This window comes from Aphelocoma coerulescens, chromosome 15 (assembly GCF_041296385.1).
Source record: "Aphelocoma coerulescens isolate FSJ_1873_10779 chromosome 15, UR_Acoe_1.0, whole genome shotgun sequence".
Lineage (NCBI taxonomy): Eukaryota > Metazoa > Chordata > Aves > Passeriformes > Corvidae > Aphelocoma > Aphelocoma coerulescens.
Genome location: NC_091029.1, coordinates 8013287 through 8040255, shown reverse-complemented (window position 1 = coordinate 8040255; position 26969 = coordinate 8013287). Strand labels below are relative to the sequence as shown.

The 26969-nt window shown below is 49.8% G+C and overlaps 2 protein-coding genes across 5 annotated transcripts in view; both read left to right on the top strand.

The window, feature by feature from the left end:
- Positions 1–12782, top strand: part of SEPTIN5 (septin 5) — a 42603-nt gene extending 29821 nt beyond the window's left edge. For all 4 annotated transcript variants that reach the window (XM_069030607.1, XM_069030605.1, XM_069030606.1 and 1 more), the window contains exons 2-11: positions 2099–2195; positions 2710–2796; positions 3337–3460; positions 3565–3699; positions 4367–4484; positions 4801–4902; positions 5799–5895; positions 7153–7288; positions 8836–8938; positions 9260–12782. In XM_069030607.1, coding sequence (XP_068886708.1) covers positions 2186–2195; positions 2710–2796; positions 3337–3460; positions 3565–3699; positions 4367–4484; positions 4801–4902; positions 5799–5895; positions 7153–7288; positions 8836–8938; positions 9260–9316 — 969 coding nt within the window. In that variant the 5' untranslated portion in view covers positions 2099–2185 and the 3' untranslated portion in view covers positions 9317–12782. The remainder of the gene's footprint in view (positions 1–2098; positions 2196–2709; positions 2797–3336; positions 3461–3564; positions 3700–4366; positions 4485–4800; positions 4903–5798; positions 5896–7152; positions 7289–8835; positions 8939–9259) is intronic.
- A 1210-nt stretch (positions 12783–13992) lies between these two features.
- Positions 13993–16852, top strand: GP1BB (glycoprotein Ib platelet subunit beta). The gene is made up of 2 exons (XM_069030608.1): positions 13993–14515; positions 15194–16852. The coding sequence occupies exon 2, from the start codon at positions 15364–15366 to the stop codon at positions 15973–15975; it is 612 nt and encodes a 203-aa protein (XP_068886709.1). The 5' UTR covers positions 13993–14515; positions 15194–15363; the 3' UTR covers positions 15976–16852.
- The last annotated feature ends 10117 nt before the right edge of the window (positions 16853–26969 follow it).

The window sequence follows — 26969 nt, the reverse complement described above, 5'->3', positions numbered from 1 at the left end:
CACGCCTCAGCTATGGTTTCATTAGCACATTACTAGTACTATTTCACACATCAAGTCACTGGAGAGAGCAGGTGATCCTTCTCTTTCCAAAGTCTGGTAAAGATCAGGGCAGGAGAAGCACAAAAGTGAAGTATGCTGTATGTTTTGTGGTGCTTTCTGGGAAACACTGGACATTTTGCTGTGAGATGTTGGCTGTTATGTCTCCACTTTGGCTGTGCTCATGGATGTGTTTTACCAGGAAGTGAAGCAGCTGGGAGACAGCTCTGGTACTGAGGGACAGAGGCTGGAAGCAGTCTTTTCTTCCTTGTTTTTGTGACCTTGCCATTATCACGTTTCTCACTCTGCTTTGCACACCTCATTGCCCTTTACTGAGCCCTTTGGGTGGCAGTTTGTGATGTCCCCCAAGCAGGCATTGCTTTGCTGCCACTTATCACCCGGGGGTCTCACTGCTGCTCGCTGCGCTCTGCCAGGGATGTCACTGCCTTTTAGATCAGTCATTCCAGCTGCCAGTGGAGCACTTTGGGCACTCTCTAGTTCTTCCCATTTCTCTAACTTCATTTTCTCTGTCTCTTCCTGCCTTTCTGGACTGTGGGGTGGTGAAACAACATTGCTTCAGCTATGGGAGGTGAGGGAGATCAGAACCATGGTCATTCAGGGCTAAAATGACCCAAGTTTCAGATCCAAACCAAACCTCAGTTGCTGGAAGGTAGTGACAGTGCTAAAGAACAGAATCCTTGGGCCACAATGGCTGTCAGCCACATCTCTTCCATCTCAGCGGGCAGCTCCAGAGCAGCCATAAATTGAGAGGAGGAGACTCTCTGTCTTTCCTGCTCAATGTCCCCAGTGGAACTTTGCAGTCTGACTGAGGATGCCCAGGGATTCTCACACAGGTGGACAAGTAACTGTAGAGACCCGCTTGGGAGCAACCTTGCCCACCTGCAGTGTGGAAATAGGTGCAAGTCAGCATTGCCCTAAGCTCGACACCCTGGATCATACTTTGTATTTCTTTGAGTGTGCGGCTCAGGAATGGAGATAGTTAAACTTATGAACAGAGGTGTTCCCTACTGTGCCTGGAGAATGGATGAGGAGAGTCATGTGCTTGAAGACATCCATGGAATAGGAGCTAGGGCCAGTTTTGAGGAACTCCTGGCTCCGTGGATATGTCTGCGGTGTGAATCCCAGTGGTATAATTATATCCAGCGATGTTGAAAAGCAAACTCTATCATGTCTCTAGCTCAGGCATTTGTTGCTTGTACAGAGCATGTGCCATGCTTGTGGGGTGCCTGTGGATTTTGTGCTGTCAGAGAATGCTCAGTGACAAGAGGCTGTGTCTGGGGAGGTGGTTGGGCGGTAGGTAACACTCCAGTAATACTAAATGTAATACTCTCACCAAAATCATCTTAGTTCTGTTATCAGTATTTCCACATCCTTCCACTTCCCATGCTCCTCGAACTTTGGTCTCTTCAGAAATAACACAAGAGATTACTCAGGATTTCCTCTTATTCAGCCAGGAGTGGCTGTGACACAGCAAGAAATAATCCCCTCTCAGGTCAAGCAGAAGCTGAGCCACTGTATCTTTCTCTAGACATGGCTCAGGACAGTGCAAGCCCCAGGGTGCTAATTACAGAGCTCTCCATCATGTAGCACACGTGCCTCTGGAGGGAGGGGTGTGGAAATGACCTGGGGAGAGGTGGCATTTGGTGACCCTGTTGTGAAGGGAGCCTGTGACTGTGCAGAAGAAGCAAAGAGTTAAGAAGGTTATCTGTCAGCAGCAGCCCTGGATGTGCTTTCTGGTGGGATTGGTGGGATGTGCCTTTTCCCTTGTGCTCTCTGTGCTGGGAAGCTGCTGGGAGAGCAGCCAAGCAGGGCTGTTGCTGGGAGATGTCCCTTTGTGCACACCTGTGGGAAGGGCCAAGTCCCTGAGCCCAGAGGAGGTGTATGCCTCGCCCTGCACTGCTGTGAGGGCAGGGACTGGCCTGTTCTCCAGAGCTTGGCTCTGCTCCAGGGGCTTTTTGAGTCCAACTCCCTGTCACTGTGTGAAGCTCAAGCAGAAGGGGTGGCACACCCTGACCTGCTGCCATCCACCTCTGCCCTGCAGGACCATGAGAAGCAGTACGTGGGCTTTGCCACTCTGCCGAACCAGGTCCACCGGAAATCTGTGAAGAAGGGTTTCGACTTCACCCTGATGGTTGCAGGTGAGGCTGCCCGTGAATGAAGGTGTCTGGGCCACATGGTGGATATGTGGAGGGAACCAGCTCTCCTCACTTCCCTCAGGTGCTCCCATAGCACCGTGGATCCTCTCATCACTCTGTTCTGGTCCTTGTGTCAGGCCTTGCTTTGCTCCCCAGCCTGTGGCAGTTCTCCCAGGAGGAATGGGCCCCTCCTTACCCCTTGTAACCCTCTCAAGCAAGCTTTACCTTCAACAGTGACCACCCTGAGTGGTAAAGGCAGGGCCAAACAAGGACCAAGGGAAAGAGAGGGAGAATGGGGGAGCTGGGAGATCGCATTTGTACAAGGATTGAGACATCTTGCAGCAAAAATCTTTCCACTGCTGGAAAAATGTAGTGCCAATACACAGCTCCTGACAGCTCATCTCTCTCACTTCCTCTGGCTCAGGATTCAAAGCCTTGTTCAGAGTTTCATTTGTAAGTCAATTAGTGGGTCATGTTGCTTGCTTTTTCCTCCTCCCCTTTGTGCTCTGTCAATTAGGAGAGTCGGGTCTGGGCAAATCCACGCTGGTGAATAGCCTGTTCCTGACAGACCTCTACAAAGACAGAAAGCTCCTCAATGCAGAGGGTAAGTTGGGGGCAAAGTGGGGTGAAAGGGACTGTCCTAAGGACTAGTACTTTGGTTCCTTGCTTCAGCAGCAGCTACGAGCTTGGCTGGAACCCAGCCCTCTTGTTTGTGTCTCTGCTCTCCTTTGTGTCTGCAAAGGCACTAGTATTGAACAAAAAGGGTTTGGGTGTAGGTCTCTTCTGCCCTTTGAAGGGAAGATGAGGCTGCAGAGCAGCACTAGCCCTTTGGGATGGGATATTGAAATTTGTCTTTTGTTCTTGGATGCTGGAGTATGATAGGAATTCCCCTTCCCCAGTGATCGGACAAAATGTTCAGAACAGCTGGGCTACTGGCACTTCAGTGATTTGTATATCTTCTTGGAGTCTGTCTGCTGGCCTCCTGCAGTACCACCCCCTTGAGACTCCTTAGAGCATGATCTGGGGTTTTTTAAACCTGTGTTACTCCCTGTGCCAGAGATAAGGGGGAGCTGGCTGGTCATGGGTGCAGTGGAGATCCCCCAGCATTACTGCCTGGCTTTAATTCATGTGCTCCTGTTCAAAGAGAGGATCAACCAGACAGTGGAGATCATCAAGCACACAGTGGACATTGAGGAGAAAGGTGTCAAGCTGAAGCTGACCATAGTGGACACACCAGGCTTTGGAGATGCTGTTAACAACACTGAATGGTGAGCAGGGCACTGCTGCCTTCCTTTTTGTCCTTGACTTCACAGTCATTAGGAGACAGGAGACACTACTGATGATTTTGTTTTGATTGAATTGCTCTTCCCAGCTGGAAGCCCATCACTGACTACATTGACCAGCAGTTTGAACAGTATTTCCGTGATGAGAGTGGCCTAAACCGGAAGAACATCCAGGACAACAGAGTGCATTGCTGCCTCTACTTCATCTCTCCCTTTGGGCACGGGTGAGAGCCCACACTCCAAGCCTGGGGCATGACTCAGGCCAGAGGGAAGACCCTTGTGCCCCAGGATTGCTCTGTAGCAGCTTGTACACTGCCAGGGCTGTTGGCACAGGAGAGGAGCTGTCTGGATGTTCTCCCTCTGCTAAGCATCACAGCACCCCCTTCCCATCACTGGCAGGACAGACTGCCTGTGAGCAGGCAGAGCAGATCTCCCTCAGGCCTTACAGCCTGATTTGAAAATCAGGAGAAATAATGTCACTCAGACTTGTATGTTCCTATCAAGCTAAGCCAGACTGATGTGTAGGAAAGGGAGTTTTAAGCTGCCTTCAGTCCCTGCCCCTTGCTGGCTCATGTGTCAGCCTAGCCTGGAGCAGCTAAAGGGGCTGTGTTGGCTGCCAGGACAGCTGGAGGGAGACCCCAGGCTGTGGCCTGGGCAGTATTTGGCCTGCAAGGGAGCAAATACCCAGCTTGTGTCTGAATGAGACACTCAGCAGCTAAAATTGGACACAGCTTTCCTGAGGGTACGGCCCTAGCTGAGGGCTGTCCCAGTGCTGCTGCAGGCTCTTGTGACAGTGCTGTTCTTTTCCCTTTGTGTTGGGTGGGTGAGAGAGGCTGGAGGGAGAGCTGCCCAGTGTGTCTTTGCTAACAGTGTCCCTCATCCCTGCTGCAGGCTGAGGCCTGTGGATGTTGAGTTCATGAAGGCTCTGCATGAGAAGGTCAACATTGTGCCCCTGATTGCCAAAGCCGACTGCCTGATCCCCTCCGAGATCCGGAAGCTAAAAGAGAGGGTGAGGTGCTCTTTCTCTACAGAGTTATACCTGATGTAGTGGCAGGGATGGGCTGAGGAGGGAGGGGAGATAGATATATATGTATTTATGTGTCTGTACAGCGTGTTTGTGTGTATATATATATTCTGCACATACAGTTTCAGCCATGCTCTGCTGTGAGAAGGGAAGTCAGCAGAGAGGGTGACTCTAGAAGAAACATCGAATCCTTTTGCCATCTGTAGACTATAGCAAACCATGGTAGCACAAACAGAATAAACCCAGTATTTCTGTATTGTTCAGTTTTACGTCCTTTTGGTTTTGTCTTGCATGGACACAGATCCGGGAAGAGATCGACAAATTTGGCATTAAAGTGTACCAGTTTCCTGAGTGTGACTCTGATGAAGATGAGGAGTTCAAGCAGCAAGACAGAGAGCTGAAGGTAAGGAATCTGCTCAGCAGGATCTGCGACATCAGGCTCATGGGTATGTGGGTCAGTCCAGAACGACCCAGAGCTGCCCTGCTTGTGCTGAAGGCCTGTGCTACTGCTACCCAGGGAACAGCCTTGGCTCGTGTGGTAGATGGCCTGGAGAAGGTGCTGATGTCCTTGCTGGTGCCATGAAGTCAAGTGTGGCATGAACACATGGCCCTTCTGCTCTCCCTCCAGGCAGTGTCAGTCTTTCCTCCATCTGCCCCAGCTTGTGTGTTTAAGACGAAAGCTGGGTTGGACAGCAGTTCTGAGCACCTGTTTCTGAGTGGTGCCATCAGCAAGGAGGAGAGATTTGTGAGGGATTAGGCACCACTGTGACACATTAGTTGCATTGGGGGACACGACATGATCGTACAGGCATATCTGGAGGCCTAGCAGCCCAGTCCTGACTGCCTCCCAAGCCTGTGTATGCATGCAGTACGGCCTTGTTTCTCCCGTCAGAGGGGGGCATTGTGCTTTGACTCCCTTCTGAGCAGAGTGGAGCACAGCCTGTACATTCCTGCTCTTGGCCTACATTCTCTGAATTGCTTGGTGTCCCAGCCTCTTTGCTCTGGCTTCCTTGTAGATCTTCCCCTTAATAAAGGGATGCAGGCATCTTGCAGAGACACAGCTTCCCTCAGGACAGCTGAGGTCAGGCTGGGACCTAGGCTGCCTGTAGATCCCAGTGCCTTAGGCTTTTCTCTGCAACTGGGTTGTGGTGCCCTGCTCTGTGGCACGTGTGGATGTCCCTGTGCCTTTCCTACCAGCACCTTCCTCCTGCTGTTCTGCTATGCCTGAGCTTGGCTCCCGGAGAAGGGATCTGTGGGCAGGCTGGGCTGAGCTGGGCTCAGCGGTGCCTCTCGTTCCAGGAGAGTGCTCCCTTTGCCGTCATCGGCAGTAACACTGTGGTGGAGGCGAAAGGCCAGCGGGTCCGTGGACGGCTCTACCCCTGGGGCATTGTGGAAGGTAAGCATGGAGCCTGGGAGCACTGTGAGGAGGGGCAGGCAGGGATGGGGCAAGGACAGACAGGCATTTCCAACAAGGATGGCAGGGGAGAGCTGGGACTGTCTGTGCCACCTTTGGCACATGGCAGGGGACAAGATAGGGTAGAGACAGAGGCACCGGGACTGGTTCAGGAGGTCTGTTACTGGGAGTATATCAATAACCCTTCCATTGCAGACTGAGGAAGAGAGGTTCCAGTGTGAATGGAAGAATGCCTGAGCTTTAATGTGCACTAGGACATGGCTTCTTATTAAGTGGGGGAGGCTGGGTATTGCCCATTTATTTTCTGGGGAGAAGCTGTTGCCCTCAGCCAAACAATCATAAACCCTCATGCACTCCCTCCTCTGCTGCTGCTCCTGTAAGTGCTGGAATTGCTGGGCTGGAGGCTGTGCTGATGCACAATGTTTGTCTCCAACTTTCTTCCTTTCTAAAGGGAGAAATTTCTTAAAGCCCTTAGGCAGAATAACCCTGGAATGGCTTTTGCTGCTGTTGCTGATTTGCCCTTGCTGGTTTGCTGCTTTAAGACCTTGCAGCTTTAGATCCCAAAAGCTTGTGTTTGTACTCATGGGCTGGTGCTGACTGCTTGGGCTGCCCAGCTGTTGGCTCTGCTCCCTCGATGGCTCCAGAGGGGCCTGTGCCTGTCGGGATGCTGGCATTTGGCAGTAGGATCAACTTTGTGAATCCCCGTGCCTGATATAGCTGGTTTTCCCCAGCCCTGCAGAGAGGCAAATGGAGATCATCACAGCAGCACAGTGCTTCCCACAGCGCTGTCTGGAGCCAGGCTCCCCATGGCAACAGCAGCTCTTTCAGCTCTCCATTGCCTGCTCTTGGCTTTGCCCCTCAGGGGCTGATGTTGTCTACAGGGGCCTTTTGATAAGTCCTAAATTCTGATGAGACAAGCAATTTACCTCCAGCACCAGCTGTGCTCACTGTGGTTATAACAGTGACATCCCATATACATGGGATCCTCTCTCAGGGCTCTGCTGTATGTGCTTAATGAATCCTTTTACAGAGATAAAGTCCTGGGAACACAGTGCCTTCGGCAGCCTGGCCTCAGTGTTGAGAAGTGCAGAGCACCATCAAGGCGTGTGCCAGGGCAGTGGCAGGGGAGGATGAGGAAAGAGCCCTGAGGTGGGGTTTTAGTCCAGGAGCTGAGATGGGGCTCCCTGGAGAGGCGTGGTGAGGTGTGATACCCAAGCACTCTCCCGTTGTTGCTTCCAGTGGAAAACCAGGCACACTGCGACTTTGTGAAGCTGCGGAACATGCTGATCCGGACACACATGCACGACCTGAAGGACGTCACTTGCGATGTCCACTATGAGAACTATCGAGCTCAGTGCATCCAGCAAATGACCAGGTGGGTCCCCACCTCTGGTGGAAGGGGTCTCTCGCTCTCTGTGGAGCTGGGGTTGCTCTCACAACAGCTCATTGGTGAGGAGGCTGTGGATGTGCTGGAGACTTGCTGGGCTGCAGCCTCAGGAATGGCACTGGGAACTAAAATAGCAAATCCAAGCATGTTTCCCACAGCCTGAACCCAAGGTGGAAATGCTTTTGAGAATCCACATTCCAGTCTGAGGATTCCCCATGCAGATATAGAGAATTAGGCCTGGAGATTCTTTTGAAGAGCTGTTTGTAGCGGTGGATTAAATACATCCAGCCTAATAAAACGGGATAAACCATCTCTCTGGTGAGTGATAGCTGTGTGCATTGCCAAAGAGGAATGCATTCTGTGGTCTGCAGTTATGTCTAAATAACAGCATGACCCTTGGGATGCTGCTGTTTCTCAGACAACAGGGCCCAGGCAATTAGTAAGACAACACATCTCCAAAGACTTCTCTGCATTGTCTTCCCTTTGCATTTGACGCGCTGTGGTTTTAGTTAGAATGATCAGAAAACAGAGGAGTGAACACTCACAGGCTTCTCATTTGAGACTTCTATTTTTCCTTCTCCTTCCCATGACTGAGATACTGGTGAAAAAATTTGGGTTTGGTAGGACTTGGCTCCTCTATTGTGAACCATTCCCTTCACTTCCTGCCAGCCCTGGCTGGGTAGCTCTGTGCTGCCACGTTGCAGAGCAGAATGGCTGTGCTTCAGCAAGGAGCAGTCCTGCATGTGTGCTGACGTGCAGGTTGGCACATCCTCCTGACAGACAGTGTGTCCGAGTACTTTTGCATAGCAGACAAGCCTGTTTTTTTCAGCAGCAAGTATATGGAGTCCCAAAATAACTATGTTAAATGCTAGAGCTGGGTGAGCAGTGTCACAGCTGCTATTTAAGTGGGGCTCTGTGTCTATTAAAAGAAGAGCACAGTGAAAAAGTGGTTGCTAAGCTTAGAGGAAGCTTCAGCTTGGTACTGTTTCTCACGCCATGATTAGTTCCTTGCCAGTGAGCAAGTTTCATAAAACCAGCACAGGGCCATTTCTAGAGAGTCATTTTGGTAGGAGATCCTAAGCTCCAAGGCTAGAATTGTCTCAATAATGAGCCAATGGTGACTCCAAGTGGTGAACACCTGCAAGGAGCATTTTGTAGTTTCAGTTTCAGCCCTGACTTCTTTGGCTACTAACATTACTTCCTCATATACTGAGAACTCTTGTTTTTTGGAAGAAAATTGCCTCCTTCCTGTGTCCCCTACCTGCAGTCATGGGCACCCCAGCCCTCAGAGCAATGCTGCTGTGCTGTGCCTGTCTCATGCCTCCCACCTCCTGAACAGGAGGTCTCGTTCTCCATCCAAGGGCATGCCACAGGCTGAACTGGATTGCCCCTTGGCCCCTCCACCTGGTTGGGTGTTTGATGCAGCACTGCTGGTGGGTCTACTATGGGCAGTGACAGTCATTGTGTGGTGACACCAAAGCCAGCCATCCTGAACCATGACTGATTGCTCTTCCCCCCTCTCTCCATTTCTCTAGTAAGCTGACTCAGGACAACAGGATAGAAAGCCCCATTCCTATCCTGCCTCTCCCAACACCGGACACTGAGACAGAGAAGCTGATAAAGATGAAGGATGAGGAGGTGAGTACCAGTTCTGCCTGTGCCTCCTGGGTGTTAGAGCTGGAATCCAAGGAGTTTCTCCAGGGTTGCCCCATAGAGGCAGTCCTGAGGCTTCCCACTCCTGTGTCCCACCATTGTGGGCTCCTGGGGTGGAGGACAGGGTATGAAACCTGTGGCTTCCTCTGTCAGGGAAACATAGCTCCATTCCACCCCAGACACAGGTGCTTCTGTGCTCAGGCAGGAGTTAATACTCTCTGAGAGATCCCCTTGTCAGCTCCAAGGGGCTGCCCCAGTTTGTATCCCCTGGTCCCTTTCTGACTCTCTCTTCTGTATCTCCTGCAGTTACGGCGGATGCAAGAGATGCTGCAGAAGATGCAGCAGCAGATGCAGGATCAGTGAGAGGCAGGTACCCGGAGGGCAGAGGGAATCCCCCAGTGACCATCTGAGACCTGGCAAGAGCTGTGAACATTTAGAAAACGTTTCCTGTTGTATTGAGACTTGTGGGCAAGAGCTGCACCCGCACCCTCTAATTTATTAGCAGCAGTGCTGGCTTTTCGACCAGCTGGATTGTGGAGAAGGCTGTTCACTTAACAGTTTACTGATGTGTATTTCTTTTGTAATAATTATTCTTTAATTTCTTCTTTTTTTTTTTTTTTTTTAAAGAAACTAGCCTGGGAAGTCTCTAAGGCATCCTAAAAAAAAGAAAAGAAAAAGGTCCCCCTTTCCTATGTACTCTTGTTTGGGAATGCTCTGGTATTTAAAGTCCTGGTTTCTCTGGTGTACGAACTTAAACAGTATCTGTGTCAATGCACGTAGGTGTTTACTCCCAACTGAGGTGCTGTGCCCCCATCCCTGTTTTCCTTGTCTGGGGCCAGCATGAGCATTGTAAAGGCAGCCATACCCTCCTGTGAGTTTGACCTGCGCTGCTCGGGCTTCTCAGCCTGGGGACAGTGCTGGCCCAGAGAAATGGGGCTGGCGGTTTCTCTGTGCACTGACGTGCTCAGGAGTCCTGATGATTGCCTGGTATCCTGTCCAGGTTTTTATGGGTTTTTTGTTTCGTTGGTTGGTTTTGTTCTTCCTATCAAGAAAACTCCAGGATGTTTGCACTGAGCAGCAAGAGACAGAGTGCCTCAAGGTTGGTTAGAAGAAAACTGCTCTCAGTTACATCTTTCTGGCAGAGAGGCTGAGTTGTTGACTATTGCCTGCAAGGAGGTGATGGGAGTGAGCACCTTCCCTGCCATGGTTTCCTTCCACAGCGGGCTGGTAGAGGAACCCCAAGGCCCTGCAGCAGCTGGGTGAGGGTGTTTCATGGTTCAGCTCTGGTCGTCAGCTGCAGTGTGTCTTCAGTGTCTGCTCTGAAAAACACTGTGGCATTTAGAGTGCTTGGCCAAGACTGCTTTGGAGGGGGTAGAAACACTAGGGCTGAAATCTAACCCCAAATGCAGACCTGTCCCCTACCCCCGGGCTTTGCAGTCCCACGAGCACATTGCTGGCTCCGAGCTTCTCCTGGGGAAAGGGGCAGTTTTTGTAGGCCTGTACCCGAGATCTGCAGGCAGCCTGTGTGGGCAGGTGTTGGCTCAGCCTGGCAGGTGCAGGACTGTCACTGCATGGGGCTGAGCAGGCTTGACTCTTGCTCCCTGGCCCTTCCCCCGGGCACTCAGCTCTTCTCCCCCTCCTTATTCCTTGGCTCTTCCTGTCCTAGTGCTGGGAAGGCTGGTGGGTCTGCTGGGCAGAGATAAAAGCACTCTTTGGGCAGCAGCTCCTCTCCTGTTCTTGCTTCCTGCAGTATTTTTAACTTGAGTCCAGCCAGAGCAGAGCCCTGGAGTGTGATATGCCTGACAGGGCAGGGCTCGCCAGCAACACTGCCACACTCAGAGGAGTCAGGGCTGTTGGAGGGAGAGACACTTGGCTCTTCCTTCTGACTCCAGGGAGTGCAACCATGGGCTGGGCCCTTCTGCTCCTTGGCTGATTCCTCTGTCCCCTTTCCCCTTTTGTATCTGCTCCTCCATCTCTGGCTCTCCCCAGTAGATCTCCCTGGGTAGGAAGCACAGTGTTGGCCAGGAATAGCCAGGCCCTAGATTCTGTTACTAGGCACTGCATTTGTCTGATTCCTCCATGGGGCTTTAGAGTCCTGGTCAGGGTTTGTCCAGGTGGTGAGTAGGTTGGCTGGTTCCAGTTATTCACTGTACAGAGCCTCTGCTTAGCCACAGCATGGGCTGTAGGGGCGGGGGAGAGACCCTGGCACCATGTGGAAGGACAAAGTAAGGATGGAAGCCCTTTGACAGAACTGTGCAAGCTGGGCAAGACCAGTGTTCAACAATGTTTGGGTTTTTTTTTCATGCTCCCCTATTTTGGGCTCATAAGTGGCAGTGCCAGGTGCTGGGAGAGCAGAAGGCTTCAGCTTGACTTCAATAACATGAAGGACCAAGGCACCTAAGAGGAAGTATAGCCTTTCTTTGCATGATGTGCTTACTTGAGCAGTGGAGTAGACTGAAACAGGAGCTTCCTCCAGGTTTTCCAAAAAGATGGACAGCTGAATTCTCAGCTCTTTCTGTGCTAGTATAACAGGAAGCATCTTGAAGTATCTGTCCCCTCTTTTCTTGCACTAATCTTGGTGAGGAGGATGTTCTGTTGCAAATGAGCCCTGTCCACTTGGAGATTTTCCTTCTTCATTCATTCCTAGAAAATAAAGGAGACCTTTTCCCTTTAGCATGGACAGACAGCAGCTGACAACTTTCATGCTGGGCTGTGCACAGAGGTGCTGTGTGCTGGTGAGAGCACAGGGTACACTGGTCACAGGCAGGCAGAGTTGCTGAGGGTGGATCTGCCCATCCCTCCATATGGGGAAGTCTCCATCAGCTCAGTGCACGTGGCTCCTACATCAAGTCAAGAGTCACAAGCCTGTTCTCTACAGAGAGCTGAAGCCTTTGGCTACCAGCTGGCAAAGATGGTTCAAGTTGCAGTTAGGAAAAAGCCACACAGGAGTGAGGCACCAGAGATGGCTTCAACAGAGGGGTGGTGGTACCACTGAAATCATGTGCAGGAGGTTCCCTGCTCAGAGTTCCAGAGTTTGGAGACTGCTTGGAAAGGGATTAGAGACTGATTCTGGGGGACACCAGGGGTTCAGATTCTGGCCTGGAAAGTGTCATCTGTTTATTTAAGGAGTGCGTTATCCTGTGACATCAATTCTTACAGTAAGTGGAGAAGAGACTCCTGAACACATGGAGCTTGGCCATGTGGCTCTGGCAGTGAGAAGTGTGGATAGGAAAGTAATTTAACATCTCCCCTCATGCAACCCTCCACAGCCTCACATGCAATCCCCTGCACCCCCGGCACATTCCCATGCCTCTGCCAAGCTTTGCCCTGCCGAGTGGGTGGCTGCAGGGATGGTGTCCCACTCCACAGCTATCCCAGCTGCAGCTGGGGCTGTTGGTACATCTTGGCCCCTGTGCCTGACAGGATCCATGGCATGAACTCCTTGTGTGCGCTGCTGTGCTGGTCCTGCCTGTGCAGTCCTTGCTGCCTCCTTGCATGCCTCCCCTCAAAGGAGGGGGTTTCACTCCTCGTGCTCTGCAGTGGCATTTCCTGCTCTCCCTCACAAACTCTGCTGTGCTTTAATGCTGGCTTGCTCCTGCCATGCACCTTCCTCACCCCCCTGCTCCATTCCTAGGCTCTTTGTTCCTGTCCATCTGTTGGGTTATTATAATTATATTTTTTTGTAAATTTCTGTTTGAACATTTTGTCATTGTGAACAAAGAAAACAAAACCTTTTAAAACATATCCATTTTATTAAATGATTATTGTTATTATTATTAATGTTTACTACCTGAATTGATCAGTGAAATAAATACATTAAAAAATCCAACCTCTTTCTGTTTAATTTTCAGCCCCCTTGAGCAGCATTGGTGATACACTATGGGCAGGAGAGAGCAAAACTGACCCTGTTTCTCCTTTTATCTAATTCAGTCAGAGCAGGCTTCAGGCAGGCTTCCTGCATGGGATTTCTGGCCTGTTTATTCCAGAAGCTAGCAGGACGATCTTGAAGGTTCTTCTATATGCAGGCTTCCCCTAGCAGTGGTGTCTAAATCATCAATGGTCAGCTGGCCAAGATCCAGTCCCAGGAAATCCAGTTTGTAAGTAGTCAGGAGAGCATTGCCAAGTCTGTGCTGCATGCAGAGCCACATCAGGTCTGGCTCAGATCAGCCCCATGCCACACCTGCCCTGAACACCTGCCTGTGAATTATTACAAGGTGCCAAATGCATGAGACGAGGTAAGTTTGCTGAACAAACTTACCCTGCAGTAGTCGAGCTGCTCCTAAGTGGAAAGCAGGCCCTGCAGGAAAAACGGGGTTAGTTTGTTGCCTAAGATCTCTTTCCCACTCTGCCTGGCCACCACAGTGAAAGAACTGGAATGATCTGCTCCAATTTTGTAGAAATTTAAAGTTTAATTTTTTTCTTTAGAGCATAAAAAGTTTCCCTTGGTTAGGGCCACATTCTGCCATGTTTTGCACCCTCAGTTCTCTTAACATGAGCACGTTCAGGGCATTCATCATTTCTGTTCTCTAGGATGTCCACAGTACAAGGTAACAGAGTTGAATTCAATGGGGCAATAGTTTCACAACTTAGTTCTGGTGGCCTTAGGCTACGGAGTGTAATGTATGCCTGGTCAGGCTGATGGTAGAGAAATGTCTGTGAAGATGTGATGGCCATGAGAAGACATGATTCTGCCTGAATGTAGTTGTGACCCTTGGACTTACCTGTTCAAGTGTTTGTGTAATGCAGCTTCTGAATAAAGCATGTGGTCAGTCTTTCTCAGTAACTGTGCTTGTTGAGAGCTGTGAGCTCCCTTGGCTGCCTGAAGAGCAGCTCCTCAGAGCACTGTCTTTCCGAGTCTGTTGGCCATCCTGGGAATCCAACTAGTTTTATTTTGATGTAGACAGTGAAACGCCAAGAGTTATATTTTACCCCTATAATGATCACGAGAGGATGAAAGTGTCTGAAGAATGTTTCTCTGGAAAGATGGATGGATTAGAAAATCATTTCTATCAGCAGATCTTTCAGTAATAAGTAGATTTTGTGCCACTGCTTCAAGGGAAACCTGAGGGTCAGCACCCAGAAAGTGCTGGGTGTCACCATTCTGCCAAGTTTTCCTGATGAGATGGGAGCCTAAAGGTCGCAGTGCTCAGGGAGTATGGTACAAACCAGTAATATCACCTGCCAGTCTGAAGTGCATTTTGAGTTGTGCAATTGAGACATGGTGACGTTTCTATTGGGCTGAGCCTGTGGGCCCAGAATCACTGTTACCAGTACTGGCAGCATCTCTCCCAGCAACTATGTCCTTGTGAGCGGTTGTCAGCTCCCATTTCTTGGAAGACTTGCTCAATGAAGCCTCAGCTTCCGCTGACATGCAGCAGACTTGTAGGAAGGCCTCATGTGGGAGGTGTCCCTGGGATGAGCCTGACCCTTATCTTGCCAGCCAGCTGCAAGGGGATTATCCGGGAACGCAGCTATGCACACGCTCTTGCACTGGCTGGACTGCCTTGAGACCTTTCTCTTGTGTTGTAAAACCAGCAAGAAAGCAAGGATTGAACTACTCTGGTAAGTCAACAATGCTACCTTCTACTCTTTTTTTAGTTTTTAATTGATTGACAATTACAATTTGTCAAGCGCAGAAATTGCTGCCTTGTTGCAGGTATGTGTAAGTTGTTCTCCTGGAGAAGTTACAGCACTGGCACAAGACTGTAATATAAAAAAGGCTTGTTGACCCATGTCTCCCAGCACAGGTGATTATTCAGCTGCTGGAGCAGGGTCTAGCATAAAAAACTCCACTGGCCTCCATCCTCAGTGGTCAGCACCCTCTCTGCAGCAAATTTGCAGTTTATTACTTCTTTTCAAGACTGGAAAGGCTATTTTGTACTCATGGTAACAGTAAATTTATTTCTGAATCTCCTCCTGCAGTTTGCATGAACAAAGCTTTGCTTACAGGTGTAATCCAGAGTTATGATAAGGCATGAGCAATTTCATATTCTAGTTTTTGATTCCTTGACAGAAATTTTCTTGGCTACCCTGGTAATACACTCCAGTAGTGCTGAAAACACAAGCAGCTCATGTACACTTCTGAGGACTAGTGAAAATGTATTTGATGGCTGCAGCTAAACCTTCCAGTAGCCATGTATTCATATCCCTCCTCAAATCCAGGGTTGGAAGACTGTGAAAATTCCTTCTCCTATAGTGAGCGACCAAGAATTTGCTCTCTTTTAACTCCGTTCTTTTCAGAGTTCTCATGTCTCCAGTGAAGGACACCAAATCCACCCAACTTTAGAAACTCATCCTCCGAACAAAACAACAAAAGACCTTGGCTGTGGTGTCAGTCCTAGAGTGTGTGGTGTCTACTTGTCTGGCCTCCACCTCATCCAGTCTCACCAGGGAAGTGTTTGCAGGTGAAAATGAAGAGTGGAATTCTCTTGTCCCTCCTTAGCTTCCTCCCACTCGTGACACCCATATGCCCTGTGCCATGCAAGTGCACCGCCAACATTACCGACTGCTCGTTGAAAGACCTGACTGTAGAAAACCTGCCCGTTGCTTTCCGTCCTTCGGCTGAAATCATCCACCTCGGTTCCAACAGGCTCACCTCTATTCCCAATGGGCTCTTTGACAACCTGAGGAGCCTCCAGGTAGTCTACCTACAGGGCAACCCTTGGGAATGCACCTGTGACATCCTCTACTTGCGCTCCTGGCTCCAGTGGCAGCAGAACCGGAGCCTGTACAGGGATGTGAGATGCAGCTCCCCGGCGCACCTGGAGGGCCGGATCATCGCCTACCTGACAGAAGATGAGATTGTCTCCACATGCCAGCACTGGTACTGCAGCCTGGCTCTCCTCTCTCAGGTGTCTCTCTTCATCCTCCTTTTCCTCCAGGGTGTCTTGGTTATCTTCATCATTGTCTACCTGCAGAAATTTCGGAAAATGACTGCTGAAGCCTGGAGCACCACCCGAGAACTAGACCAGCAGGTAGACCCTTGGCCATCTTCTTCAATAAACCCTTACAATGATGATTAATGTCACAAGACAGAAGACCATCCTCCCCTTGGGGGTTGCTGTGCCAAGGTCCTATAGTTTGTGATATTCAGAGGGGACAATTCAGTACAGCATCTAATCCTGACTGCAGTCTGAAGAAGGACTTGAACTGATCAGACACTTGCTGTGTTCCTGAAAAATCAATCTTGTGTTTTTCTCAATGCTTTAAATTCTTTAGCACGATCTTGACTGCTTGTCTGAACTGGAAGTGGTTCTGATTTGGTAGACTAAGGAAATAATGAACTACAGCAACCAGAACTGACTCAAACAGCTCATAAGCTCATAGGGGCTCCAGTGCTCAGTCCCTCCTCTCCTACAGTATTCCAGCCATATTACCCAGGGTGCTTCTGGTTGTGCTGGATCAGGTGAGGACAGAGGTGGGCAGTGAACTGTTCAAGTACTGAGCTAGGACAATGGAGAAATACAGTTTCCTTCTGCAACCACAGACTGCATTAAGAGCTTTGGACTAGTGTTTTAGTCTTCTCCTGCCTTGCTTTCCCAAGTAAAAGGGAAAGGAAATACCTTCTTTCTTGATGCATCTTTTCTAATGTTCTTCTGGGGGAGGGAGGGAATGTCAAGAAGCCCGCTCATTTTACCTTATCTGGATTTCTTTTAATCTACTTGTAGTTTTAATACTGATTTCAAGTGAGTGAGACTGGGGCCCTGAATCTTCATGAGAAATTCATCCTGAAGCCAAGAATTGTTTGACTGTGCCTGTATGGCACCTGGCATGAGAGGTCTGGTCTTTAGAGACTCAAACTGCAAACCCCACTTGTGCCTACTGCTGTTTATGGTGTCCCTTAATTATTTCTGAAATGAAGCAAAATTGAAATAAAATAATGATGCATGATGATCTAAATGGCTTTTTTTTCCTATTCTACACTGGGTATCTTGCATGCTGTTGTTCTCCCTGGAGTTCCTCACCCTCAGATTTTGTGCCAAGCAAAACAAATCCCAAGGGCAGGTGGAGAAATTACCGGAGTGCAGTGTAGGGTTAAACTTTGGCAGCTGCTGGCTTCCACCATGGGCCAGGAGAAACAGGGAGTTTCTTCTAAAGCCACCAGTGGCTGCTTATTGTTTTGTGATGCAGCTGGAATGGAGAGGGCGTTTGTTTGGGGCAGCAGGGCTGTGGGGTGACCAGCAGGTGAACGACCGGTGCCCCTCAGCCCCCAAACCCAAATCATGGGGGGTCCATTCCCCACTCAGTTCACACTTGAATAGAGCTTGACCGCGAGAAGAGCTCTTTGCCTGGGGGCTATGGGCAGTGGTGGTGACGGGCAGCTGGTGGTAAGGGATGGGGCAGGTGGGGGCAGTGACCAAACAGGTGGGACGGCGGTGGGACACGGGACAGCGGTGGGACACGGGGCAGGGGACGGCCGGTGACCGAACGGGTGGGGACAGCGGTGGCACACGGGGCAGGGGACAGCAGTGGCACACGGGGCAGGGGAAGGCGCTGACACACGGGGCAGGGGAGGGCGGTGGCACACGGGGCAGGGGACAGCGGTGGCACACGGGGCAGGGGAGGGCGGTGGCACACGGGACAGGGGAGGGCGGTGGCACATGGGGCAGGGGACGGCGGTGGCACACGGGACAGCGGTGGCACACGGGGCAGGGGACGGCGGTGGCACACGGGACAGGGGAGGGCGGTGGCACACGGGACAGCGGTGGCACACGGGACAGGGGACGGCGGTGGCACACGGGGCAGGGGAGGGCGGTGGCACACGGGGCAGGGGACGGCGGTGGCACACGGGGCAGGGGAGGGCGGTGGCACACGGGACAGCGGTGGCACACGGGGCAGGGGAGGGCGGTGGCACACGGGACAGGGGAGGGCGGTGGCACACGGGGCAGGGGACGGCGGTGGCACACGGGGCAGGGGAGGGCGGTGGCACACGGGGCAGGGGACAGCGGTGGCACACGGGACAGCGGTGGCACACGGGGCAGGGGACGGCGGTGGCACACGGGGCAGCGGTGGCACACGGGGCAGGGGACAGCGGTGGCACACGGGGCAGGGGACAGCGGTGGCACACGGCGCAGGGGACAGCGGTGGCACACGGGACAGGGGAGGGCGGTGGCACACGGGGCAGGGGAGGGCGGTGGCACACGGCGGAGGGGAAGGCGCTGACGGGACCCCGCGCAGGGGACAGCAGTGGCACACGGGGCAGGGGACAGCGGTGGCACACGGGGCAGGGGAAGGCGCTGACGGGACCCCGCGCAGGGGACAGCAGTGGCACACGGGGCAGGGGACAGCGGTGGCACACGGCGCAGGGGACAGCGGTGACCGCCGGGCGACGCTGCCCCGTGGCCGCCGAGCGCCCCCTAGCGGCCCGACGGCCGCTGCCCGAGGCCGCTGAGGGAGCCCGTGAGGGGGGAAGGAGCTGACGGAGCCGCCCTCAGCGGGGCCGCCCGAGGGGAAGAAAGGAGCCCTGGGGCTTCTCTGCCTCAGGCTGCTTCACCTCGGCTCGGCTTAGCCCTGGGGGCTGCGCTAGCCCCAAACGCACCAGGTGTTGCAGTGGAAAGCCCCAGGTGCCCGGGGGCGGCGGTGCGGCTGGAGCTGAGGCGGGAAGATGGAGCCCTGTGGGTCCCCTCACGGGCAGCGTCGATGGCTGAGATGGACTTTCCCCGTGCCGTGTGTGCCGGGGCCAGCCTGACTGAGGTGAGTGACGTGCGGCTCCAGCTTGGGGGTCTCCTTCTGCCATTTCCTTGCTGTGCCCCGTGTTCTTCCAGCACTAACCCCTGTGGCATTAGCCTGACTGGATGTGGCAGTAAGGCACCCAAGGAATTATGAGGGTCCAACTCAGATTTATTTTTTTTCTTCTGGGGATTGCACCATGCTGGACTTTGCCCAATGCAACTCTTGCACCAGTATCCCCTGCAGTATCACCATGACCTCCAAGGAGTGACACAGGTCCACCGAGGTGCCTCCTCTGTGGAGAGGTCCAAATTGGTGGTCCATGAGGCCCAAATGCTCTCAAATCTGATTTTTAAGTACTGTTGTATTTTAAAATTATTTTTTACCCCTGAGGAACTAACTTTCCACGGGAATGGTGATCCCATTTTCTGACTTGTCCATTCTCCAGAATCAAGATGCAGCTGTGTAAGGAAGTAGCAGAAGCCACTGTCATCCCTTCATCCCTTCCTTCTCATTCCTGTTGGTCAATTATACTGTTATTTTAGTATTTTATGCCTGTTGTTTTCCTTTGTTGATACATGCAAGAGATGTAAAAGACCCTTTGCTTACCCAAGACTTTGCAGTGTGCTGGCATGACAGAATGAATCCCCAGGTTTGCCTGCAGATTTTTAGCTGAACTTACCTGGGTTAGAGGATGTTGCTGGTACATGTGGGCAGTACTGGCAGTGCCACAGACACAGGTTCAGTTGCTGGGAGAGGCTGGACTGGGAACAGGCACAATCCCAGCCCTGTGACTGCTTAGTCTGTTAACACTGCTGTGGGGTGCTGGAAAACCTTCAGGGCTCAGTGTGCCCAGAGAGACAGAACGACTGCTGACTTTGGTTTTGCTTCCCTGGGCAGGCAGGAGGGCTCCTGACTCTGCATCATTAAGTCTTGGCACATGAAAGTTAAAAAGCCTTTTTGGCTTTGCATTATTTGTACCCGTGAAAAATGTGACCAGCCATGGCACTGTGATAATGAATTGCACTGAGTGCAGAGTGATTTGTGTGCCATGGCAGCATGTCTAATCCATAAATCTAGAGCCTGCATATCTTGCCTTCTCCTGGCTCAGAAATCTGCATATCACAGGTGTTTCTTGCTCCACTACCTAGTGGAGGATCCGCTGGGATGTCGTTGAAGGGAGAACTGGCTTTCTTTCTGAAGGGAGACACTGTCCAAGAATGCACACGTGCTTCAAAGGGGAAGTAGCGATGAAATATGGCAAAGATAAACACAGGCTATTAAGCTGCTTTGCAAATAATTTTCTAGTATCAAGGCCAATCCAAGCCCATGACATGCAGGGTTGGGCTGCCAGGCCTGCTGGACAGGCAACTGCATTGCCAAAGGTTCAGATGCTTCCGAGCAGTTCCTTTCTCTGAAAGTTACCAGATTAAAGAAGCCTGGGAGACCAGACCAAGGTGTTTGCAGCCTCCATGATGCAGAGCTCCAAACCTGAAGCATCTAAAAAGCAGGTCAGCATTTCCTAAGTGAAGGACCAAACAGCTGGTAGATGACACTGGGGAAGGCACACTGCTTCTTTCTTCTTCCAAAAGCCTTGTTTCTCAGTTATCTTAATGGTGACTTCAGCATGTTTTGCAGAGAAAAAGAAGGCTTGAAAGCAAAGCAAGCTGATTTTGGAGCCTAGAGAATTGTAACTTGTAATCCCACAGAGAACACATTTTTCAGTCCTTGTACCATATGGTGATAGTGGTTCTGTTTTGCTTCAAGATTGCTGCAGGCCCTTGTTTACAGATTGCCTGGGTCCATGTGACCCTTGGGAACCTGCCCCTGTTCTTTTACTTACACTTTCATAGGTTCTGCACCCTCAGGCATGCAATAAAAATATATCTGTACACACAGGCAGCAACTCATTATCACCCACTGCAGGGATTGGTCACTGGGACAGGCCAATTCCATGCAGCACTTGGAGATTAGGCAGTGCTTGGAGAAAGTATGGAAGAAAGTGCTGGAGAAGCACAGCACATCCCTCTCTCACATAGTCAGAGCTGTGTGCTGTGCGTGTGCCCAAGTGAGAGCTTTGAGTGGATGCCTTGGTGGCAGCCTGATCTGGGATTTGTTGCATTGTTTACAAATTGTAAGAGACATTTTTCATGGTCATGAATATGAGGCTACCTGGCCTTCGCCAAACCCCTCATTTCCCTTCAGGACTGAAGCATGAGGGGATCCCAGAGAGAGTGCCAAGGAGAGCAGTGTAGGTTCCACATCATGGGGCATCTCATCTGTCCTAGGGTACATAGGAAAAAAAATATTTTAGAAATGTTTAGAAGTGGCTTTAACTTTTTTTTATGTGTATATTTTCATCTGAAAACAGAGGCTCCCTCGGGTTCATAGGCCTGATTTTGGGGGGCTTTAATGGAGAGCACAGTTTAATTTAACAAGTTTCTGCAAAAGATTAGTTATCTTGGGGAAGCGCCTTGAAAGCAGCAGGTTGCAGGGTTAAGTTCTGTCCTGAAGATAATGTGTGTTTACATACTCTTTTTTTCTATGTAAACTTACATGCTCCCTGGAAGGACAGGATAGAGCTCTACTGGAGGACATAAAAGATTTAAGTGGGTTTAGTCCATAAAAACATCCTCAAATTACCCTCTTAAATCTACAAGAATTCTTTTCCTATTTCTTTATATATCTCATGGTCTGCTTCTGCTCTGAAATGTTTCTGACTATTGAGAACAGAATATGCTGGGAGGTATTTCTTTGTATTTCCACAGAGGAAGATTAACCTGAGAGTTATGAAACCAAAATGCCAGGAATGCCCTCTGTGGATACCGAATGGTTCAGGCTGTGTAGCTGATCTGCCTTCCTCGTCTGTCACAGCTGATGATCACTTCTAACCTGCCCTGTCACAGCTGTTTGGTGCCACATCAGCACAATTCCTTTTGCAGGGGAGCAGCTGTGCTCACTGAAGGAAAGTCTGTCTCCAGAGCCACTACAGTACTGATATGTCACTGGGGCTTGCTCGGGAGAGGGCAGCAAATCACTTTTAATCTCCTGTTTGCTTTGACTAGTGAAATACACACGAGATTTGGGACTGGGAGAGGATGAAGGCAAGTGTGATAGGTGTCTGCCCAGAGGCTGACAGTGATGCTCCAAGCAGAAGACATTGCATAGTTGCCCAAGCAGCAGACATTGCTTCTTGAACCAGGAACTACTAGGTAAAGAGCTCCTTTTCTTGTTGATGTTTCAAAGCATCAGACTGAAACAGAGAGGGGGAGGAAGGTGGTCATTGTGACGCTGTGGCTGTGGTGGAAACAGGGTTGGTTCTCCGTGGGTATTTAGTCTGATGAGCTTTGGAGGGTGGAAATCCATTCATCCTTTTGCAGGTGGTAGAAAAAGCCCTTGCCCATTGTCACTGAGTTGTGAGAGCAGTGGGTTTCCACTGGCATGCCTGTTGAAGATGGGAAGGTGCCTGGAGGATGGGTGGGAGGTAAGTACTCTCAGAATATCCCAGGGCTGTGTAGGACAGAGGGCTCAAAATTATTGGGGTTGGCTCTGTGCATCTGTGGGACACAAAATGCAGAGGCTGAAAAGCTGTGCAAAGCACCTGCAGAATTTAAATGCCCCTGCACTGGGAGGAGCTGTGGGGATCTGAAATCTGGATCAAAGGACTGTGAAACACCAACATCTCCTGTTAGGACTCCTAGCCCTTGACTTGGTTGTCTCTCACAGGGTATGATAAGGGATGTCCCTGTGTTTGGGGAGCTTTTTTCACCAGGAGCTTTTACCTTCAGCATTCTCAAGCTCACCAAGGGATTATGTGGGTGCCCACACTTGCTCTGCATCTCCATTACCTGATCTTTCAACACAGTGTTAGCAACCTGGGTTTTTTCCCAGGATGAGACTTTAATTCCCTCCCATTGATCATGGCCAAAGAAGAGAGCTCAAATGGAGATTTTATTCCAGAAACAATGGCCCCCTTATGTGCTGTGTCGTGATCTCTGTGAATGAACCTGCTGGTGAAATGAAGGCTTTTCCCCGGGCTGTTTTGTACCTCTCACAGGTGAATCTTCATATTAGGTCAGCTGCCTTGATTCCTGCAGGGAGAGAGAAGGGAAGTAAAACATGAAATCTTTTTTCTGTGGGGACATGAGACAAAATGACAGTCAGTGGGACTTGGGCTTCATATTTAGTTTCCATAAATCCCCATGTGCTTCTGGGAATTTGTCCACATTAAAACCTATGAAAGGGAGGGCAATTTCCCTGTGCAGTTGTATGTGGTTTTCTGCCTTAGAACACTTCTCTCCAGGTCCAGCCCAAAGCCTCCTGCCTGGGCTGTCTGCTTACTTCTAACCAAACTGTTAAAAGGCTGTTGTCCTTCTTGCCCTGTCCTCAGCTCTGCTGTGAGCTGCTGCCTATTCTGTTGGTACTTGCTCTTCCACACCCTTCCCACTGCTGTTGGCATTTCCCAAGTTGTACATAAAATACAGCTTGCTGCTTTCCTATGTTTGGTTCTCTGATGGCCGAGCTGCACCAAAACCACCAAATGTATTAATTTGATCATCCAGTGCAGGAGGCTTTGAAAGCAAGACCTTGGTGTTCTTGATTACTTCCTCTCCTGTCGTCCCCTCTTGCCACTATCCATCAAAAATGGCATTTTAATGATCCCTTTGCTTCTTTTCCTTTTTTCCTGAGACTTCAAAGAGCACAAGAAGCAGCATTGTAATTTCTGTGCTGCCTAAATAAAGGGAAATTCTCTGCAAGTGCTGTGTGTGAATTTCAGTGTGCCAATTCCCATGCTGTTTCCTACAGCACATCAGGTAGTGTTTTATATTCTGTCCATTGCTGGATGTGGCCTGAGCAAAAAAAAAAAAGACTACATTGGCTTCTTTCTGTGTTGAGACAAGTAAAGAGATATACTTACATCAGGTAAAGATGGAGAGACAGGGCATTGTATTGTCTGTAATTTGAAAATTTATAATGAGATTTATTTTCCTGTGTGTATATCTGAAAGGGAGCTCCTCAGTAAGTGCAGAACTCTGTGGTGGAGTTCACACTCAGGGAGAAGTCTGTGGGTAAGTTGCTTTGTGTTGCAATAATTCAGTGGCCTACTTTGTGTTCCCGATGTGCAGGGAAAAAATAATTTGGAGATGCAACTGCTGAAAATGTGTGAAACCTGAAGGCAGTGGAGTGAAATCCTAGCCCTGGTCTGTTGTGTCATTGACTTCAGTAAAGCCAGGATTCACTGAAGGAGCCTTTGAAGCATGTGCTGGGCCATGCACACAAATTGCCGACAGGAATCTCTTTAAGAAGATCCCATGCAGGGAGGCCCAGTGGTGGGGCAAGAGCACTGGATTATGCATGTCTTGGTAGTATAACATTAGTTATGTACAGTAAGGCAAGTATTTCTAAAACCACAGAAAGCATCTGAGTCCTGTCAAAATGAAAGAAAATTGGGATGAAGATTGGGCACTGTATTCCCTAAACTTGTTCCAGTGATTAATTAGCTGTGGAAAAATTAGCATGTAATTTCAATCCCCATTTGTCTGTGAGTTTCCAGCATTCCTACCTTGCCTTGTCTTTATCTGTAGATGTCTGCAGGGCCCCATGTACTAGGCACTCTATGTTCCCAGGGATGGGAAATTGTGAAATCCACGTGGGATGGGAAATTCTCTCGGATGTTTCCCATCTTAGAAGAAAAAAAAATCTATCTTGGAAGCGATTCAGCTGAAATCCAGAGCATACAACTAGTGCATTCATCTTCATGCTCATCCGCCTGCCTACTAGCAACACACTTGACTTTCTAAATGAAAAATAACTCTAATCCAAAAACTGGAGCTTCAGTATTTGTTAACTGGAAAACAGACATCTAAACAAGGCACTGATTTATGTATTTTTTAACCTGTGTCTTAAAAATAGATACCTATACCAACTGTTCCTTGGTCGTGCCAAATTGAGCATTCATGTTAAAAAATTAGTTCATGGAATGGTTTCCACCAGCTTTGTATCTTACACAGTGAGAAGGCTCTGTCTGCTGAAGTGTCTTTCACTGTGTGTGGTGAGAGAGTGAACAGAAAAAGGAGGATGGGGTAAATGGTCTTTGTTAGTACAACTACCAGCGTCCTCATGGCCTGCTGCTGAGGGGAGGTGGCTTATGTCATGGGGCACTGTCTTCTCCAGAGCAATTCTCCAGCATCCTTGGGCCACGAGTGGATTCCCCCATGATCCTTGTATGGAATGAAATGGGCCACTCTCCGCCTGGCAGTTTCCCCTTGGCTTCTCCGAGCCAGGAAGGTCTGGCCTAAGCTCTACAAAGATGAAGATGTCCCTGGCAGGTGTATGGAAGCATTCCCTGCTGGCTGTTCATTTTCCACTGTGAGCTACCTGGAAAAGGCTTCCTCACTCAGCTAAGGAAGAACCTCACTGCAGAGCTGACAGCAAACAGCCCTCAGGATGAGTCTGTGCACACGACCAGGAAAAGACCAGGAGTGAGCAGAAAAAATGAGTAGACCTGATGGGCAGTTTCCTGGCAACAAGAGCTTGATCTGGGCCAATTACTGAGTATTTACAAATGCTGAATCATTTGTTGCCTACCGAGCTGGCCTAGTTGTCTCCTCAGCAATTCCTACAGATGGAGAATAAGTGGCAGAATATCAGTGGAGGGTGGATCTGGTTACAGGCTCCGAGAGGAATGCCAGGATTCCCTTGCCTGTCTTGGCGCTCACTTTTTTCCCTCTTGCCCTGCCCTCCTACCTTTCTGGCTAATCCAGCCCTATTTCAGAGCACAGGAGAGGAAGGATCTTCATTTGAGTCACTGTACCCAAGTCTATGCCAAGTTGTACATAAAAAAAAGACATAAAATATATTTGAGCTGCTGCACTTCCAATGGAGAGGAAAGCAGTAGAACTTGTGGGCCACCATGAGTCCTTAATAGCAAAGCAGCTTTTGCAGAAGGAAAAAGCTGAAGTCTATTTTATTGAGTAGAGTTATCAAGAAAGCTAATCTAGAAAGTTAATCTCAGAAGCTAAATTTGAACATCTGCAAGTGCTTTGAAATTTGTGAGTGAAAAATGCTGGGCAGAAGGAGAGGATATGTCTGGTTCAAAGCAGGGGCAACAGTATACCTCCTGCCTACAGCTGGGCTATGCAGTAACTTCTGAAAAACTATTTCTTTGCTTTTGAAATACATTTGACTGCACTAAGTGGCATGGTGTTCTCAAAATGTTTTCCTTGGCTTGTCCAATACCTCCTGGCCTGTGTTCCTTCTCTTTTTCTTCCCTATTCTTTACAAACAATTCCATTTGAACCTTACTTTCCTTTGTTTAGGTTTAGTATTTCCCTCAAATATTTAAGGCTGTGATATTCATCTTGAGTAGCAAGCCAAGGAATCACAGAAATTCTGTGTTAATTTCTCACCCTCCTTTTGCTACACAGCGGCTTCCCCGGGCAGATAGGTAAGCTCCCCCACTTCCTCCGTATTCTATCCTAACACAGCATAAAGGATTTGGTCTCTTATCTTTTAGATGGTGAGACACTTTGAAATAGCTCCAGGCACTGTTCATCCTTTTCCCTACCTTGTGAGGAACCTGCTGTTTTAGGAAGTATGAGGAACATAATTAGTAAAATAATAACAGCTGTCTCATAGATCCTTCTCATCAATGGATCTTGGATGGCTTTGCCAAGCTGGATACCAGTTGTCACACCTATTGGAAAGATGGAGAAACAGAAGCAGGAAGAGGGCCTCCTCTCCCACAACACAGCAGCAGCAGAGCTGGGACTGAACACCCCCGCATTTAGCACCACCTTCCTCAGAAGTGAGAGGGAAGGATGCGCAGCCCAAGGCGTATCTTTTGCACATAGCTCTTCTTGCTTCCTTCTCAATAACTGGCACACTGGAGAAGAGGAACCATGTTCTCCTGTTCTTCATGGTTAAGCTAACTACCAAGCTCCCTCCATGTTTCAGTAAGTCAGAGGATGGAAAAGTTGGCATTACAGGTTGACACCAGGGTCTGGGAAGCAGACCCTGGGCCTACATAGGCAGCTGCTGCCACCTCACAGAAGTCTTGTAAAACCCCACCAGAAGTCTTCTTAAAATACTCAGATCCTAGGTACTTAGAGGAATAACAGGGAACAAGGGCATTTTTTCATGTGTGGTGCAGCTGGGAGCTGCTACACTGGGAAGAGATCTCTCTGACTTTGCTCTTGTTGACCATGAAATGTATCCTGCAGTCTGGCAATGTGCAAAACTAGCAATGGGAACAGAGGTCTCCTGTCTTGAACACACTTCACTCAAGCGTGCACAGAGATATGGGATAGTGTTGTCTTTCAGTGTGCAAGGGAAGCCAAATCCTGCT